General features: G+C 43.3%; 1 protein-coding gene across 4 annotated transcripts in view; it reads right to left on the bottom strand.

Annotated features, from left to right (window-relative positions):
- The window catches only part of CACNA2D1 (calcium voltage-gated channel auxiliary subunit alpha2delta 1), a 1,206,813-nt gene that overhangs the window by 132,334 nt on the left and 1,053,757 nt on the right, over positions 1-20,722 (bottom strand). For all 4 annotated transcript variants that reach the window (XM_073551318.1, XM_073551320.1, XM_073551319.1 and 1 more), the window contains exon 22: positions 3,563-3,639. In XM_073551318.1, the coding sequence (XP_073407419.1) occupies positions 3,563-3,639 (77 nt within the window). The remainder of the gene's footprint in view (positions 1-3,562; positions 3,640-20,722) is intronic.

The following is a 20,722-nucleotide window of genomic DNA, read 5'->3' as shown; positions in this document are numbered from 1 at the left end:
TCAATTGATAGGGGGAGAGAAAAATAGGAGGGGTACCAGCGGCAGTGCCAGTTTCACTGTGATTGATCAGTTATATAGTGTTGCTGGCATCTTTCCTTCTACATTTGAAGTTCAAATTCAAATTTTTATCTTTATTCTTAATTAAGTAAAAAGCGAAAGCAAGACAGCACAATAGCTTTTACGCACAATCTGAAATCATTGTCACAGTGTCCCTGCTTGTCACAAGCAATTGTACTGAGTTTTTGTTTTTATTGTACAATCGTTTTTCTGAAGGGGAAATAATAGTTTTTTTTTATTCAAAAGAGAATTTATTAAAATTTCACTAAGATGGTCTGCCTCACAAAGTGTGCCTGTTGTAAACAATTTATTTCTGCACATCTACATTGCAAATCATATTTTGCGTCTGTACATGACACACTAACACAGTCAGGTGCTGTTTTTTTGAATGTCTACCTGCCTTTAATTTAAGATGGAATTCTTGAGAAAGAGGCTGAATTTTGCTAAAAAAATGAAATTAAAAAATTACCTTTATTTGTCCATATCTGTTTTTCCACTCAAACTTTAATGGTCCAATTTGACAAACACACACATGCCATATTTTGCTTTTAGTAAGGGTCCCCTACCTTACATATCTTATTACCTCCTTTTTAGCAAGGCTTAAACAATTGTGGTTGAAAATACTGTGAAATGAAAATTATAGTACTGTACAAAATGTATGGCAAAATAAAAAATGGAAGTCGCAATGACAAGGGATGGTTTGGAATAAAAGAAACAAAAAACATACTAAGGCTAAGAATGTGCTAGCAGCAGAAGCATCACAACATTCACTGGAAGAAGCCATTCAGATGTAGTACTACCAAATGCAAGCCACAATTAGCCTCCTTTGCCTTAAGCAAACATCGGCAAACATATTAGTGGGGAAGAAGAAAAGGGCACGATGAAATATATGGAACATCTCTCATCTTAGTCACAAAAGAAAGATATTACCTCTGACAGTGACACAATCAGTTTGAGTCAGGGTTGTGCACAAAATCGTCTGCCTGATCACAAATGAAGTTTAATTTTGTAACAATTTTTATTTAAAAAAATTAGAAGTTTGTCAATGCACTATGTTATTTAATGGGCTGATGGTAACTACAGAGTTACAATCCATTTATATGGTGAAGTCACTTTGAAATTACTAATGCTTGGTTTGCATTAAAGTGGTTGAAATGAGTTGGATACAATCCTAAGAGACCTCAGAGTGTTTTACACACTTTTTATAGGCTATTAGAGCACCTGAGATTAGTGATAAATTTAGTCGCCTCAAATAGAATTTTTGGAAAGGTTCAACTAACTTATCACATTTGAATTCCAAAGATTCTATCATCTCCACAAATTACGTTTCTGTGGGAAATCTCCTGCTTGTTTGTATGAGGTAATCTGGACACAGATGTAGAGAGCTTATATAAAAACAGAGTAACAAAAGCTGTGTCTTCTCTTTGAGTAATAAACGGATATGAAAAGCAAATACATGCTCTACGAATTAAATTAGATTAGTTATTTCAGTATAATATTGCCTTTAATTTCTAGCCATACACATACATTTGCAAAGATATCCTTGATAACATCAGCAAACAAAGATTAAACAATGATTCAGGTAATAAAGTACAAACGATTTGGGTTCTAGAAACTGTGTTCATATTCTTGTAGAGAATATGAACTCTGCTTCTCAGCCTGCAAGATCTAAAGATCCTTTATATACAGTTGTGGCCAAAAGTATTGACACTCCTGCAATTCTGTCAGATAATACTCAGTTTCTTCCTGAAAATGATTGCAAACACAAATTCTTTGGTATTATTATCTTCATTTAATTTGTCTTAAATGAAAAAACACAAAAGAGAATGAAGCAAAAAGCAAAACATTGATCATTTCACACAAAACTCCAAAAATGGGCCAGACAAAAGTATTGGCACCCTCAGCCTAATACTTGGTTGCACAACCTTTAGCCAAAAAAACTGCGACCGACCGCTTCCGGTAACCATCAATGCATTTCTTACAATGCTCTGCTGGAATTTTAGACCATTCTTCTTTGGCAAACTGCTCCAGGTCCCTGATATCTGAAGGGTGCCTTCTCCAAACTGCCATTTTTAGATCTCTCCACAGGTGTTCTATGGGATTCAGGTCTGGACTCATTGCTGGCCACCTTAGAAGTCTCCAGTGCTTTCTCTCAAACCATTTTCTAGTGCTTTTTGAAGTGTGTTTTGGGTCATTGTCCTGCTGGAAGACCCATGACCTCTGAGGGAGACCCAGCTTTCTCACACTGGGCCCTACATTATGCTGCAAAATTTTTTGGTAGTTTTCAGACTTCATAATGCCATGCACACGGTCAAGCAGTCCAGTGCCAGAGGCAGCAAAGCAACCCCAAAACATCAGGGAACATCCGCCATGTTTGACTGTAGGGACCGTGTTCTTTTGTTTGAATGCCTCTTTTTTTCTCCTGTAAACTCTATGTTGATGCCTTTGCCCAAAAAGATCTACTTTTGTCTCATCTGACCAGAGAACATTCTTCCAAAACGTTTTAGGCTTTTTCAGGTAAGTTTTGGCAAACTCCAGCCTGGCTTTTTTTATGTCTTGGGGTAAGAAGTGGGGTCTTCCTGGGTCTCCTACCATACAGTCCCTTTTCATTCAGACGCCGATGGATAGTACGGGTTGACGCTGTTAAACCCTTGGACTGCAGGGCAGCTTTAACTTGTTTGGATGTTAGTCGAGGTTCTTTATCCAACATCCGCACAATCTTGCGTTGAAATCTCTTGTCAATTTTTCTTTTCCGTCCACATCTAGGGAGGTTAGCCACAGTGCCATGGGCTTTAAACTTATTGATGACACTGCGCACGGTAGACGCAGGAACATTCAGGTCTTTGGAGATGGACTTGTAGCCTTGAGATTGCTCGTGCTTCCTCACAATTTGGTTTCTCAAGTCCTCAGACAGTTCTTTGGTCTTCTTTCTTTTCTCCATGCTCAATGTGGTACACACAAGGACACAGGACAGAGGTTGAGTAAACTTTAATCCATGTCAACTGGCTGCAAGTGTGATTTAGTTATTGCCAACACCTGTTAGGTGCCACAGGTAAGTTACAGGTGCTGTTAATTACACAAATAAGAGAAGCATCACATGATTTTTCGAACAGTGCCAATACTTTTGTCCACCCTCTTTTTTATGTTTGGTGTGGAATTATATCCAATTTGGCTTTAGGACAATTCTTTTTGTGTTTTTTCATTTAAGACAAATTAAATGAAGATAATAATACCAAAGAATTTGTGTTTGCATTCATTTTCAGGAAGAAACTCAGTATTATCTGACAGAATTGCAGGGGTGTCAATACTTTTGGCCACAACTGTATCATACATTGACAAGGTCATCCATGTTTGGTGGCTTTGTTAATATCACAGAGCTATATTAGACTTGAGACTAAGCAGCAGTTTGTTAGAATCATTGCAATCTTTAGAAATTTTCATGAAAGAATCAATGCCAATAATTATTGAAAAGCTTGTTTTAATTAGAATTTATTCAAGTACTTACATTTGGCTTGAGTTATTGTTTCTTCAAGTTTAGCTTTAATGTAATAAAAACTGTAGGAAGGCAGCACTACGGCAAGGCTAAAAAAACAAGAATATATGATGATTAAAAAGTAAGGAATTCAATATCTACTTATCTATCTAAGTCAATATACTGATACAGTAAGCTAATAAAGTCTGTGCACAAGCAGATGTGTCTTCCATTAAGTTTTCACAAGTCTCTCCTCACAATACAAGTTCAATGCACTATCACAAGATGCTAGTAAAATCCTCTGCAGGCTACAATTTGCTTCACAATTACTGGGTTGCTATATATAGACACTTATTGCATACACATCCTCTGACAGAGCATCTCTAAATCATGAGCTCCGTACATCGTGATGAGACGATGTGCTGGAATCAGAGACTCCCTGGTTCATGAAGAAGCATATGCCTCTTTGTGAATCAGGAGCACCAAACGAGTGGCGTATACCTCTGTGTGTGCCTCACTACAAATCCTACTTCAGTTCCTGCTGGAGTAAGATTTGTCGTGCAGGAAACGTCACAGCTCGCTACGAATTTGACAAGCGGCAGTCACCACGCTCTCGCCCCAGCTCTGCCCACTTTGTTAGAGCTGTTCGAAAATGGGGTGAGCATGCCAAAAGTCACATAATTTTAGTGCATCCAGCAGTTGGTCCAAAATTATACAACATTTGAAAGCTTTGTATGCTAGAATACTGGTGTAAAAGCTATGATGAATTGGCCCTAGGCTTTTTTCAAAGCTGGTCATCTTTCATCACTAAAGCCAACTGCAGACATAAGAAGTGACACATGCCTCCAGAAGAAGCAAGCAGCAAAATTGAGCCCGGTCGGGCGTGGGTGAGGCAGAGACCAACTTTGGGACCTGCCAGCACCTACTCTTCACCCAGCCCTACACAGCTGCGTGGATCTTTGCATCTTCCTCATTCCAGGTATTGGCACTATTCTCATTAGCATAATAATTACTCACCCTGGCATACTAGGATTACGGTAAGGTCATAATCTACTATACCTATGTAGGGGTACTTTGGACTAGGGATTTACTATAATGAGCACATACACTTGAATATCATATTAATGCAACCCTGGCAACCCTCTTCTTGAGAGTTCTTTGCCAGCTTTGATATTATCTCAAGACTTTGCTGTTTTTAATTCCACTAGTAGCACTTTATGTATACACATTGTACCTATTCCTGTATTTTGTACAAAATTGAACATTGGGGTATATTCTTTTTGTGCATTGAATACCTGCTGTAATAGTCTAACAATTTATCTTGGTGTACTCGGTTTTCTGATCCCCTATTTATTTATATGCTATAATATTTTGCATCCCCCCCCTTTTTTTGGAGTTTTTTTGCCTTGTCTTTTTATCTTTCTTCCATCATATTTTTATTGATTGTCAATACCAAACATTTTTTTAAACGTATCACTTTAGTTGGAATCTTTTCTGGTCTTGCAGTTACCAACCGCAACAGACAGACAGTGTTGAAATATTGAATGTGAAGTGTCTAACGATTGCTGATTTTTCTGGACACATAGGAATTATAAGAAGTGACAGCCAAATGTTTTTGGATACTGCTGTACTTATAGTTTCACACCACAGGTTCTGTTGAAATTTGTCTATTGCGTATGGCCACATTTAATTGCTATATAGCAGCCTAAAGCAGAAAAATGAAATATCTACTGTAAGTCTTGATTTCTATCACAATTAATAAAATAATGAAATAAATGAATACAATTTGTCAAGAACTGCCTGTAAAGAACCAGACTTCACAGCCTCAGCTGACATCACTAATATATCAGGGGCCAGGTGGTATGGTCTCCCCACTTTTACAACCCTGACAGGCAGAGAGACCCTTTTCACTAGCACCAGTGAAATAGAGCTTTGCCAGCCTGGTAGGATTGACACCAGTTCCTCAGAGGTCACGTGGTACTGTCTTCCCACTTTTACCAACATGACATTCCATACCCCCTGGAGATACATGTCAGCTTGGCACAGTTTTACCCAGACACCCACTGTCCACACCGGGATAGGGAGGAATTGGTAGTGAGAAAGGGTGGCCTATTTGACCGCCGGCGTGGCACAACACTAGATCACAACACTGACAGGCTGAGAGAACCCTTTCACTAGCACCAGTGAAACAGACTCTTACCAGGCTGCCAGTATTGCCACCAGTTCCTTGTTATATATAAGCCAGTTCATAACTGAGATTATATTTGGGCAGAAACCAGCCCCGGTAACTTATGACCTTAAATCGAGAATACGGATGTGTGGATTTGCCTATCTGGGTAAAAGAGCAGCCCAAGCTTAAATTGGATATTTAATCGCCTTAAGGGCACACTATACCAAACACCATATTCACAAAAGATATACATACTGTATATGATGGGCAGATATGCAAATAAAGGTGGTAGTACATTAAGTATGAACAGATGACACAAAAGTCAGTTACCAGTTGGTTGCTAGGCCTTGGTGCTTCACAGCCACATGTAAGGTGTGGTGTGCCAGTGGTTTCTGGTTTCTTTCAACATGATACCACGATGTAACATCCCGTAGAGGAGAACCCTAGGTTACAGCCTCGCATGAGCAATTAATCTCTCATTCAGTCACTTCTTTTCCCGCCCACAGGATGGTCCTAGGTTCTCTTCCCTTGGGTCTAGTAGATGAAACTCCAAAACCTATGATGAATGATAACTTCTCAATGGAACGTCATAAGGAGACAGTTTTGGCACCATCATATCTGTCTCGGCCCTTGTTGTGCTAAAAGATCAAATACGGCTTTGTTTCCTTGCTTCTACTAGCAGTTCTATGTATCTCTCTACTATGGGGTGCTAGAATGGGTCAGACCCAGGCAAGCGTTCATCCCATTCCTGCGATCTCAGAAATGTAACCAGTATATGGCTAGGATGTACGATAATTCCATAGCTCCTTATGAAATTACAGCTCCCTTCTGTCTGGGCGCATTTCTTTAAAGTAATTGAGCAGCTTGGGCTCCTGGCAGGGGTTCATCTGGCCAAAAAGGACTTGGTCCCAACTAGGCTGCTAGAGTGTGAGTTTTTCAACTTGGAACTTTTAAAGCTGGACTACCTGCTGAGCCAGATGTCCTATCTCAGCTTCACATTTTGACCAGATATCATACAGTCAACTGGCATGAAATTATACCCCTCATATTCTTTACCCTGCCCATTGCAAAAACAGTTACAGAAGCAAGTTTGCTGCTTGCTAAAAATATGCTTTTTTCCCATTTCAGATAAAATCTACAAATAGGTAGTTTTGTGAACCATAAGTCTATGATTTTTTGGCATCAGTAATTCTATGCAGTTTTGGAGAATTAGAATCTGGCAGATCCTTCAGCTCATTGGCTGCAACTTTCACAAATCTCTGCAGTCTGCACTAATTTTGTATTTACTGGCACTTATCCACCAATAATAATGAGCCATGAGACCCATTAGCACAGTCCTTTGCATGCAGTCTAGCAGGCAGTAAAAAACAGTTTTACTTTCTTTTTAAGGGTGAACTGGGTCTTTTGCTTACTGGGTCCCTATTCAACAGCAGAATTTGCACATATGGTATGTCTCCATCACCACTGTGAAGGCTCATTGTTTTTACAGAGTCCCTGATTTTCCATTTGTTTCTGATTTTCCTGTTTTATGCAGTTCAGCTATCTTTTCATGTAGATTCATTGACAATTCTTTTGCTTTACCCATGACTCACAATCCAGAAACTTCAGTGGCTTGATGAAAGATTCAAGAGTCTGTCTGGATCCGAGAAACTCACTTAGCTTTTAAATATATAAAGTGCTCTTAGTGAGAGAAACAAAATAGAAATCTTGTGGGTATGATACCTTTTAATGGCTAACAAATAGTGAATGTTGTTACAAAGCAAGCTTTCAGGACTGCTTATGTCCCTTCATCAGGCTGATATGACAAAATATTTGAAGAAACCTTATTTATATACAGTTTAAAGCACAACATTTCAATAAACAAACAATGAGCTTGAAGAGAGAATCCTTAATTAGGTAAGATTAGATAGGTAGTGTGAAAAGTTCTGTGAGATCAAAGGGCTACTTGAAGGAGATAGCTCAGATATGGTAATGGGTCATAAAACCTTCTGACAAATTGAGTCCTGTGTGAATAGAATCAAATATTGTAATGAATTTATGTTCCCACACTCTCCGATGTGTCTGTCATTTAAAATTGCCTTTTAAAATGACAACTTTCATATTGCCTATGTTGTGTCCTGGATGACAGAAATGTTTAGCCACAGGTAAATGGGTTTTTTTTGTCTGTAATTGTATGACGATGAGACCTCATCCTTGCTCTCAGTCTCTGTCCTGTTTCTCCAACAAAGATGCCACCCACAGGACATATATTGCATAGAATTAAATACACCACATTGGAAGAGGAACATGTGAATGTCCCTGGGATCTTATAGTCCAGCCATGGTAAGCATATCACAGCTCTAAACCATGCCAAGGCTGTAAGTTCACAGACAAGGTATGTCTATTTTATCACTGCTGGCAGCACTATAATTTTTTATGGTTGCTCTGTAGAATAAGATGTCTTAATGATCACCATAAAAACATGAAGGGGGTAATTAAGAGGTTAAAAGTGATACTTTTCTAATTACCGTACATTTTAAATTTGCATTAATGTTTGCTACATGATATGAAGAAGAAATCTGAGCTTCAATTGTGCAGTCAAAAAAAGGGATAACTTCTCGGACACTTAGCTTGAAGACAAGCATCTGATCGGTAGAAGTACACTAGAAGTTTGAAAATTAGGATTTGATTCAGGAGCTATTGGAAAATGTCAGACTGCATCTGTTCACAGTCAAACATCTTGTATTTTACTAGGATCATTAAATCCCTTCCCCTCTGTGCACAGGTGGAGATATTTAAGCTAAATGAATCAAGGAGCAAAAAGGCTTCTTTTTTTCAACAGCAGCATACTTTTTTCTCACAATGTCACCACATTTCTATAAAATATGGCTTAATAATGCTGACAGCAGATTACAACTTATCCCTTATCATATGCCCATAATTCTTGTGTTTCTAAAGTGCTTCTAGCACTGAAGACATAATCAACATATAGTAATAATTATTGCAACAGTAAAACTGTATGACCGCGGCATTTTGAGGGCAATGAATTGGCTTAGCTTGGTTGCAGTATATTTAGAATATGCCCTAAAAGGCTGAGAAAAATGTTAAGGGCAACTGAATATTTTTCCTATGTGAAAGAAGGCCTAGCTACTAGTGATGAGCGAGTATACTCATTACTTGGGTTTCCCAGGAGCATGCTGGGAAATTTTGATGATGCGTATAATGAGGATGCACATAGGCATACAGTAAATAATAAAGGCAAGGTTTTACATATTCAAGCTCATATTTGACATTGGGCACTGGAGGTCCAACAGATGACAAGAAAAAGTGTTTTGGCATACCAAAAGCGTTATATCAACAATCACTAGATAGCATTGCAATGTTTCTTAATGGGGCTACAAAATAATAAGTGTTAACAAAAACTTTAAAAAGTGCACAGTAAAAAGTTTATTTTCAATCAAAGTTCTTGAAATGGATCAACAAAAATAGCTTTTACTAAAAAAAGTGTTAATGTGCAAAAGTAAAAAATGGATACACTTGTTATTGCTGTAATTGTACCAACTCACAGAATAAAAGTAGGATGTATGTTAGTATATTTCATCAGCATTTCGGTATTTTTAAGTAAGTCAAAACTGGCACTGTCAATCTATCAATTAAGGTTTTTCTCTCTGTAAGTTACATGTCCAATTTTGGCTTACAAAAACGTATACAAAATACTGAACAAATACTGTCATGTAAGCTTAATAGAGACTTATCTATCTCAGTGTGTACTTCATCTGTCAGTAGTTTAACCCCTTCATAATGGAGTACATTTTTGTCTTTGTGGCCAAGCGCTATTTTTCAACTCTAAAATGTATCACTCTATGTTGAAATACTCTGTAATAAGGTGATGTCCGTCTGCAGTCTGGGCTGCAGTAAGACAGCACCCCGAGCAACCCCGATACCCTTTACCCCAATACAGGGATCTGGATTTACAGAAGAGCCCAGGAGGTGCTGTCTGAATAAGAGCAGCGGACCAGAGCAGGATGGTCGCCAGAAAGGGGTTAAAAAACGGAACCAAAAGCGTAGTCAGGAATCCCAGGCGGGCAGCAGAAGTACAAAAACAGCAGACAGTAGCAGAGTCAAATCCAGGCCAAGGTCAGAGTCATAAACCAGGAGGGAGGCAGAGGAACAAAATCGTTAGGCAGTCACAGGGACAAAAACCAGGCCAAGGTCTGAGTCGTAAACCAGGAGGGCGGCAGAGGTACAAAATCGTCAGGCAGGAGCAGAGTCAGAAATCCAGGCAAAGGTCAGAGTCAAAGATAGCAAATAACAAACTAGCACACTGGGAAACCAAAACTATATCTGGCGGCCTGCAAGACAGGCCCCAAGGTATTTGAAGGATCAGGCTATCCCTCACAGGCTCACAGTCTGATGATGTCAGTTGGACCGCCCCCAGGATCAGGTCAGACGGTGATGCACCAACCCTTTCATGACAGAGAGGAGCGGAGCCTGCGCCCACCAGATGACTGCGCAGGAACCCCTTCTCTGTCACCACCACCCACGGGAGAACCACGGCACCTCCTAGTGGCCGAGGCAGGAACAGACGTCCCTGAGTCTGACGGCGACGTGACCGCCCGGCGCCTCCCAGTGGTTGAAACTGGAACAGCAGTCCCTGTATCTGATGGCGACGTGACCACCCAGCGCCTCCCAGTGGTTGAGACTGGAACATGAGTCCCTGTATCTGACGGCGATGTGACAGTACCCCCCTTCTAAGAGGGGCCTCCGGACCCTCAAAACCTGGTTTGTTAGGGTGAAGGAGGTGAAATTTCCTGATCAACCCCTTGGCATGAATGTCACCAGCAGGGACCCAGGACCTCTCCTCTGGACCATAGCCCTTCCAGTGCACCAGATACTGCACGGACCCTCTCACTAAGCGGGAGTCAAGGATGCCCTGGACTTTGTATTCCAAGGCACCCCCGACCAAATCTGGAGGAGGAGGGGACCGGACAGGATGAAATTGGGAGTGGTACAATTTGAGGAGAGACTTGAGGAAAACATTTGGCAGTTTGAATGACTGAGGGAGTTTTAGACGAAAAGCTACTGGGTTAATCACCTCAATAATTTCATACGAACCAATGAACCTGGGACCCAGTTTGGCAGATGGCACTTTAAGCCTAATATTCCTGGTAGAAAGCCAGACTTTGTTTCCAACTCCCAGGTGCGGCCCTTTGGATCGCCGTCTGTTAGCAGCCGAAGCTTGTCTAACCTGAGCCCCTTTCAAGTTTGTGTTCACTTCTGACCAAATCGTCTTTAACTGATGTATAGATCTTTCTACCCCAGGGAGCTCTGACATCTTAGCAGAGAATGAACCAAAGCGTGGGTGCAGCCCAAGATTGCAGAAGAAAGGGGTAGTCTTGATGGACTCCTGGTACTGATTATTCAGGGCGAACTCGGCTAATGGCAGATGTTCCACCCAATTGGACTGATGCTCAGACACATAACAACGGAGATATTGTTCCAGAGCTTGGTTGGTGCGCTCGGTTTGACCATTGGTTTCAGGATGGTAGGCAGAGGAGAAGGACAATTCAATGCCAATGAGTTTGCAGAACGCCCTCCAAAATTTCAAAATGAACTGGGTACCCCTGTCGGACACAATATTCACAGGAGCGCCATGCAGTCGTACAACATGAATAATGAACAGTTTACTTAGGGTTTCGGAATTAGGTGGTCCAGACAGAGGAACGAAATGACACTGCTTACTGAACCTATCCACCACCACCCAGATACATATCTTCCCTTCTGAGGGCGGTAGGTCAGTAATAAAGTCCATGGAGATGTGGGTCCATGGACCCTCAGGGGTAGGCAAGGACTGGAGCCAGCTGGCAAGGAGATTATGGGGAGACTTAGCGCGAGCACAGATTTCACAAGCCAGTACATAGTCCTTACAATCCTTTATTACAGTTGGCCACCAAAAATTCCTGGTCACCAGTCTGATGGTATTATTTATACCTGGATGCCCTGCAAGGACGGAATCATGTGATTCCTTCAGAACTTGCAGGAGGAATGTGGCCGGAACAAACAATTTTTGGGGAGGCGTAGTGTCAGGGGCTTGTTCTGGGGATCTACGGATCTCCTCCAGAAGATCCAAGGACACAGCCAAAACAACAATCCTGTTGGCCAATATTGGAGCTGGTTCAGAGTCCTCGGCCTGTGAGGGGCAAAAACTTCGAGAGAGGGCATCAGCCCTTACATTTTTAGTACCTGGTAGAAAAGTGATCACAAAATCAAATCTTGAGAAGAACAGGGCTCACCTTGCCTGTGAAGGATTCAGTCTTTTTGCTGATTCCAAGTAGGTCAGGTTCTTGTGATCCATGATAACGGTGATCTTATGTTCCGCACCTTCGAGGAAGTGGCGCCATTCCTCAAAGGCCCATTTTATTGCCAACAGTTCCCGATTCCCTATATCATAATTTCTCTCAGTGGAAGAGAATTTTTGGGAAAAAAAGGCACATGGATGAAGTTGAGTGAGGGATACCGTGCCTTGTGATAGCACTGCTCCTACTCCAACCTCAGAGGCATCAACCTCTACAACAAAGGGGCGGTCTAGATCAGGCTGAATCAATATTGGGTTAGACACAAAACATTCTTCTAAAACAGAAAATGAGAATCTGGTATCAAACCTATAGGGCAATTGTACGCTCTGTGAGGGGGTAATTTCTCTGATTCCACTATGGAAAAAACATCCTCATAATCTCTAAATGCAAACGGTACAAAGGAAGGTTTGATTTTTACTTGATTCACCAATAGCGATATACAGTTGTCCTGACACTGTGGGCTCCAGCGCACAATATCACCACGGTGCCAGTCTATGACCGTATTATGTGTACGCAACCATGGCATACCCAAAATAACTGCAGCTGATAAATCATCAATCACAAAAAATGACACATGTTCCGTATGTAATGACCCCACTGACATTGCAATTTCTGCAGTAACAAACTCCACTCTACCCTGGACAATAGATGTGCCATTAATTGCAGTGGTTTTAATAGGGGCATTAAGCCTTAGCAGTGGTACACCAAGCTTCTTTGCCACCAAGAAATCCATGAAGTTTCCCTCAGAACCACTATCCACATAAGCCTCCAAACACAGAGATTTTTTAAGGTATGACAGAGAGATGGGTAAAAAAACCTTTAGTGCGCATCTGTGGGCAATACCTGAGCCACTGGGCAGGCATGACCAGAACTGCCCAGGGGCTGACGTCCCAGGAGTGAAGACTTTTGATGTCCAGCATTTTCCCTGAAGTCTCCAGACTGCAGCATGCTTGTGTAGGAGGATGGGAGTGTTCCTCCAGGCTGTGCAATGAAGCAGGTAGCAGGTGCTTTTAGCCAAATAATCAGCTCAGGCAGGAGAAGGAAAAAAAGTTCAGGGACAATGCTTTTATATATATGCTGGATATATAAAAACTGATTTTTTTGGGCCAGATATAATGTGACTTCTGTCTGCAGTCTGGGCTGCAGTAAGACAGCACCCCGAGCAACCCCAATACCCTTTACTCCTATACAGGGATCTGGATTTACAGCAGAGCCCAAGAGGTGCTGTCTGAATAAGAGCAGCGGACCAGAGCATGACGGTCGCCAGAAAGGGGTTAAAAATGGGACCAAAAGCATAGTCAGGAATCCAAGTCTAATCCAGGCAGGCAGCAGAGGTACAAAAATGGCAGATAGTAGCAGAGTCAAATCCAGGCCAAGGTCAGAGTCATAAACCAGGAGGGAGGCAGAGGTACAAAATAGTTAGGCAGTCGCAGCGTCAAAAACCAGGCCAAGGTCAGAGTCAAAAACCAAGAGGGCGGCAGAGGTACAAAATCGTTAGGCAGTCGCAGCGTCAAAAACCAGGCCAAGGTCAGAGTCGTAAACCAGGAGGACGGCAGAGGTGCAAAATTGTCAGGCAGGAGCAGAGTCAGAAATCCAGGCAAAGGTCAGAGTCAAAGATAGCAAATAACAAACTAGCACACTGGGGAAACCAAAACTATATCTGGCGGCCTGCAAGACAGGCCCCAAGGTATTTGAAGGATCAGGCTGTCCCTCACAGGCTCACAGTCTGATGTCATTTGGACCTCCCCCAGGATCAGGTCAGATGGTGATGCACCAACCCTTTCATGACTGAGAGAGGAGCAGAGTCTGTGCCCACCAGATGTCTGCGCAGGAACCCCTTCTCTGTCACCACCACCCACGGGGGAACCATGGCACCTCCTAGTGGCCGAGGCAGGAACAGCCATCCCAGAGTCTGACGGCGATGTGACCGCCCGGCGCCTCCCATTTGTTGAGACCAGAACAGCAGTCCCTGTATCTGACGGCGACGTGACAAAAACTTCAACATATCCCTGAGATTATGAGATTTTTTTTCATGACAGATTGTTCTTTATGTTAATAGTAAAGTTATGCAAATATGTTTTGCATTTATTTATGATAATATCAGGAATTAAAAAAAAAGTTTGAAATATTTGCAAATTTTTGAACATACCTTTTTTTATCCCTTGAATGTGTAACTGTCATTTCAGGAAAACATGCATCAAAGTGTCTGTACCTGCCTCCCTCCTCCTCTTTCCATAGACCTTTATGAGCACCAACAGCCATCTCCAATCTCAGTAATGGAAATTACACTCATCAATGAATTTATAGAGTGTTATAATGAGTATTGTGACAACAGAATTGGGGCTCAAAGAATAAAAAAAAAATTTCTTTTTCACATAACTGTTGCCTTAGCTCAACATTTTAAAATTTTTTTCATGGGTCATAAAAGAAAATTGAACCCACGATTGATTACGCAATTTCATCCGAATGCAGCAATACCAGATATGTGGTCGAAATATATAGTTTAGGCATATGACATGACTCAGAAGGAAAGGTGCACCAATTGACTTTTTTAGGAAGATTCTGCTGCAACAATTTGCGGGTACCATATGCTGTGCCTATAAGATGGTAAAACAGCCAAAACTCCCCAAAACTTACGCATTTCTGGAAATTGCACCCCACAGGGAATTGCACCATGGGTGTAGTGACCGCACAAGTGATTTTTAGACATTAGCAAGCAGGTATGAATATGTTAATATATTGTGCCCATCTTGTGCTTCCAGAGGCACATACACACAGTTTACTGTTAAGTGGTTTCTCCTTATTAAAACAAGCCAATAAATGTGGATGTTAACTATGGTTCTGGTACGCTGTGAGGCTCAGAAAGGAGGGGTGCCATATGACTTTGGGAGTGCAGTTTCTTCTGCATTTGTTTTTGAGAACCATGTACATTTTCTGGAGCCTTTGAACAACTGGTAATGTAGTAACTAGAGATGAGTGAACCTGAACTTAAAATTTTGAGGTTTCTACTGGACAGTTTGTGTCCAGTGCTAAACTCTGAACACAAACTTTTCTCAGAAGTCCATGTTAATGCTTGGCATTCCCGGGAAGTCTGGGGACAAGAGATTCTTTTCCAAGATACAAAGTTACCTTGTTTTCAATTTGATTTGGTTTCTGTTTCAAGTTTGGGTACAGCTCTGGTACCCGAACAGAACTTAGGACTAAAGTTTGGGTCGGGTGCCAAAACATGAACTTCCATTGGTCCATTCATCCCTGGTAGTAACCCTTTTTCCCCAATTACAGATGATGGACCCGAGGGAGGTTTTTTTTTGAGATTTTAGGTAGATAGCTTTTGTCATGTACACACTACTTAGCACATGACGTGGGGTGTATCTGCAGGGATTAATTTATCTATTCTCGCTCAATTTCACCCTCAACCTCTGATACAGGCTATAAGGGAAGCATAAATCACATCATTTTGCAGCTTCATTCCTGAAGAAGCCAGCAATGGTGAAACAAGATGGGGAGGCAGCTGGTTAAACTTTTTAGAGCAGTCGTCTACACAGTTAGCATATGCTGAACAGTGGTCCACGGTCACTTAAAGCTAAATGTTAATTCAACTTAGACATAATGTTAATGCTTGAACTATGATTAATACCATCTACTACTGGCCACCAAGTGGTGAACTATTCACTGTAAACTTGTCATGAGGGGATGCACTGAATAATACTTACCCCGAAGGTAGTTAAATAAGACAGTGGGAATCACTCACTGGAATTTTATCCTGGACAGGGGGAGCATTGAATAATACTTACCCCCAAAGGGATTCCACAGACAGCTTAGCTCTGTAAGGTTAGTCCACCCATGTGTGAAAAAAATACATAATTATGACTAGAGTTGAGCGAAACGGGTTGAAAAATTTCAAAAGTCGCCGACTTTTGGCAAAGTCGGGTTTCATGAAACGAAACCCGACCCTAGGATGAGGTCGGCTACGAGGTCGGCGACTTACGCGCCAAAGTCGCGTTTCAAAAGTTTGTTTTGCGCTCTTTTTCAGCCAATCAGGATCCACGGACACTGTGGGCAACGTGATGACATAGGCAGGGGTCACCACCATCTTTCAGAAGGGCATGGAAGTGATTGGCTTGCTTTGGTGGGCGTCACAGGGGGTATAAAAGGGCGTGCACGCCGACCGCCATCTTACTTCTGCCGATCTCAGTATAGGGAGAGGTTGCTGCTGATTCTGTAGGAAGAGCGTTAGGCAGGGAAGAAGACAAAAAAACTGCTTCTGCTGCTAGCGATTTGGCCTGCACAACACACCAGTCACTGTGTGTGCAGTGCAAGGGGAGGCTATATAGTGGTGTATCAGTGGTGTTGGTTGTTGGGCTGCCTTCTAAGGCTTCCTGACATTCCTGCATTGCTGTTTACCCACTGCTCCGCAAACTGCTTTTTTAAAAGCAATCCCAATTTTTTTTTTTGTCCTGCTGAGAAGAAAAAAAACTGCTTCTGCTGCTAGCAATTTGGCCTGCACAACACACCAGTCACTGTGTGTGCAGTGCAAGGGGAGGCTATATTGTGGTGTATCAGTGGTGTTGGTTGTTGGGCTGCCTTTTAAGGCTTCCTGACAGGCTGGCATTGCTGTTTACCCACTGCTCCGCAAACTGCTTTTTTAAAAGCAATCCAATCTCCCTTATCCTCTAGTCACTTTGGTCACAGTTGTGCCATCGAGCCTGTCACATAGCGCTCAGATATTCATTGGGCCTCACACAATCCAAAAGTGTCCAGTGTCTAAAAGTGTGTGCAGAGATTCAAAATCTCCCTTATCCTCTAGTCACTTTGGTCACAGTTGTGCCATCGAGCCTGTCACATAGCGCTCAGATATTCATTGGGCCTCACACAATCCAAAAGTGTCCAGTGTCTAAAAGTGTGTGCAGAGATTCAAAATCTCCCTTATCCTCTAGTCACTTTGGTCACAGCTGTGCCATCGAGCCTGTCACATAGCGCTCAGATATCAGTGGGCCTCACACAATCCAAAAGTGTCCAGTGTCCAAAAGTGTGTGCAGAGATTCAAAATCTCCCTTATCCTCTAGTCACTTTGGTCACAGCTGTGCCATCGAGCCTGTCACATAGCGCTCAGATATTCATTGGGCCTCACACAATCCAAAAGTGTCCAGTGTCTAAAAGTGTGTGCAGAGATTCAAAATCTCCCTTATCCTCTAGTCACTTTGGTCACAGCTGTGCCATCGAGCCTGTGACATAGCGCTCAGATATCAGTGGGCCTCACACAATCCAAAAGTGTCCAGTGTCCAAAAGTGTGTGCAGAGATTCAAAATCTCCCTTATCCTCTAGTCACTTTGGTCACAGCAGCTGTGCCATCGAGCCTGTCAAATAGCGCTCAGATATTCATTGGGCATCACACAATCCAAAAGTGTCCAGTGTCCAAAAGTGTGTGCAGAGATTCAAAATCTCCCTTATCCTCTAGTCACTTTGGTCACAGCTGTGCCATCGAGCCTGTGACATAGCGCTCAGATATCAGTGGCCCTCACACAATCCAAAAGTGTCCAGTGTCCAAAAGTGTGTGCAGAGATTCAAAATCTCCCTTATCCTCTAGTCACTTTGGTCACAGCAGCTGTGCCATAGAGCCTGTCACATAGCGCTCAGATATTCATTGGGCCTCACACAATCCAAAAGTGTCCAGTGTCCAAAAGTGTGTGCAGAGATTCAAAATCTCCCTTATCCTCTAGTCACTTTGGTCACAGCTGTGCCATCGAGCCTGTGACATAGCGCTCAGATATCAGTGGGCGTCACACAATCCAAAAGTGTCCAGTGTCCACAAGTGTCTGCAGAAATTCAAAATCTCCCCTGTCCTATAGACACCTTGTACCTTGTTTTACATTACTATATAGTTTGTTGGATTTTGTCTACATTTCTACCAAAAATGAGGAAGGCTGATGGAAGAGGCCATGGAATTGGGCAGGGGTTGGCAGCTGGTAATGATGGTGTTGGTGATGGATCTGATGGTAGTGGCAAGAGCAAAATAGGACTGAATGCAGGAGGTGTTGAGCCTGCGTCATCGTCTGGCTACATAAGGCCTCGAACGCTTAGTTTTCTAGGAGTTGGCAAACCGCTTTTAAAGCCAGAGCATCAGGAAAAAGTTTTGTCTTACATTGCTGACTCAGCCTCCAGCTCTATCGCCTCCTCTTCTTCAGTTGTAAAAAGTAAAAGCACTGAGTCGTCATTGGAGGCTCATGTTCATGAACCACACCTTTCCTTGAGTCCTTCACCCCAACCAAGATTGAAGGATGACGCAGGCCATACTACTGATTACTCCATGGAGCTGTTTTCACATACCATGCCTGGATTATCAAGTCAAATGGTGAATTACCCAGGCCAAGATGAATCTGACATGGAGTGCACTGATGCACAGCCGCTGATGGATGATTCTGCTGGTACATTCACTCAGAGCACTACATTGTCCTCGCAGTGTACAGAGCCAGATTCTGACCCTGATGAGACTCAGGTGCCCCTTCCCGCACACTATACCACCATACACGGTGACACAGAGGAAGGTGCACATGACATAGAAGAGGAGGTGATGGATGACCCAGTTGTTGACCCAGATTGGCATCCATTGGGGGAAGAGGGTGCTGCTTCCAATAGCTCAGATGAGGAGCATCCACAGCAGACATCGACATCGCAACAGCTGTTATCTGGCAGGCCCGGAGCACTCCAAAGACAGGTTCCAAACATCAAAAGAGTTGCTGGACAGCTTGTCCAGAGGGTCAAAACATCACAGCGTGCTAGGCCGCAAAATGTCTGCCAAAGTAGGAAGAGTGCAGTGTGGCACTTTTTTGACCAAAATCCTCATGATCAGGCCAAGGTTATCTGTAAGAAGTGCGCAAAGACCTTTAGCCGAGGGAAAAATCTGAAAAATTTGAATACCAGTTGCATGCTTAGACATTTAACCAGCATGCACTTGCAAGCGTGGACACAACACCAAACCTCAAGTGCCATATGTGCAACTGATCACAACGAAGGTAGTCAGCAACGCTACATTGTTTCCCCCACTGTAAGCCCACCGGTTAGCACAGCAGCAAATGTTGAGGTGTCGTTGCAAGGCCACAGCAGTCAGGGAATCCCACTGTTATATCAACGAAAGACTGATTCTAGGCCATCAGAAAGAACACCAACTCCTTCACCATCATCAACCCTCTCTCAGTCCGCCCTGTCCACCGCTACTTCCACCATATGCAGCTCTCAAGTCCAGCTCACCCTCCCAGACACTATGAGTAGGTCAAGAAAGTACTCAGTCTCTCATCCGCGTACACTGGGTTTGAACGCCCACATTGCCAAACTAATCTCGTTTGAGATGATGCCCTTTCGGTTGGTGGAAAGCACAGCTTTCCGAGAACTCATGGCCTATGCAGTACCACGCTATGACCTACCCAGTCGCCACTTCTTCTCTCGCAAAGCCATCCCAGCCCTCCACCATCATGTGAAAGACCGCATTGTCCATGCACTCAAGCAGTCAGTGAGCGGAAAGGTGCACCTCACAACTGATGCATGGTCCAGTCGGCATGGCCAGGGCCGTTACGTGTTCATCACTGCGCACTGGGTTAATGTGGTGGATGCAGGGTCCACAGGGGACAGCGGTGGTGGGACAGTGCTGCCTAGCCCACGGTATAGGAAACAGTTGGCTGTAGGCGTTCGACCCTCCTCCTCCTCCTCCTCCTCCTCCTCCAGAAGCGAAAGCTCGTCCACAGAGCGCAGTCGTACGAGCACTCCATCTGCAGCTGCCACTGTTGCACACGAGGTGTCCCCCTATCGAGCAGCTAGTGGAAAGCGTCAGCAGGCTGTGTTGCAGATGATGTGTTTGGGCGACAGACACACCGCCGAAGTGCTGGCCGAGTACTTGAAGCGACAAACTGAGTCATGGCTGGGCAGTGTACATCTTGAGGCAGGCAAGGTAGTTAGTGATAACGGCCGTAATTTTGTGGCAGCCATAGCCCTTTCAAAACTCAGCCACATACCTTGCTTGGCTCACACCTTGAACCTGGTGGTGCAGTGCTTCCTCAAAAATTATCCGGAGTTAACAGCCCTGCTCCAGAAGGTGCGAAGACTGCGCGCGCACATCCGCCAGTCGCCTGTACACTCCGTTCGTATGCAGAAGCTGCAGCGATTGCTCCACCTTCCCAACCACCGCCTCATTATCGACATTGCAACAAGGTGGAACTCCACCCTGCACATGGTGGAGCGGCTGTGCGAGCAGAGGCAGGCCATAATGCATTTGTGGGAGGATACACGGCCAGGCACTTTGAGAGCAGACATGGAGTTGACAGGTGTGCAGTGGTCGAAGCTGAAAGACCTCTGTAAAGTCCTTCAGTGTTTTGAGGAATGCACACGGCTGGTAAGCGCAGACGACGCCATCCTAAGCATGAGCATCCCACTTATGCGTCTGCTCATGCAAACTTTGACGCACCTTAAGGAGCAGGCGTCTGCAGCCAATGTTGATGAGGAGGAAGAGGAGGAGGGAATCCTTGATGACATTCAGCCATTGTCTGCTCAGGGACCTCTCCTGGACGAGGTGGAGGAAGAAGAGGAGGAGGAGGAGGATGATGGGGATGATTACTTAGGGGAGGAGGATGCATCTCGTGGGGCAAGTGAAAATGTTGGCGTGGCAAGGTCTGGTACAGGGTTTGTGCGTGACTGGAG

Source organism: Dendrobates tinctorius, unplaced genomic scaffold, assembly GCF_039654945.1.
Source record: "Dendrobates tinctorius isolate UK_male_01 unplaced genomic scaffold, ASM3965494v1 ptg000174l, whole genome shotgun sequence".
NCBI classification, from domain to species: Eukaryota; Metazoa; Chordata; class Amphibia; order Anura; family Dendrobatidae; genus Dendrobates; species Dendrobates tinctorius.
Note: the sequence above shows the minus strand (reverse complement) of the source record. Positions and strands in the feature narration are given on the sequence as shown.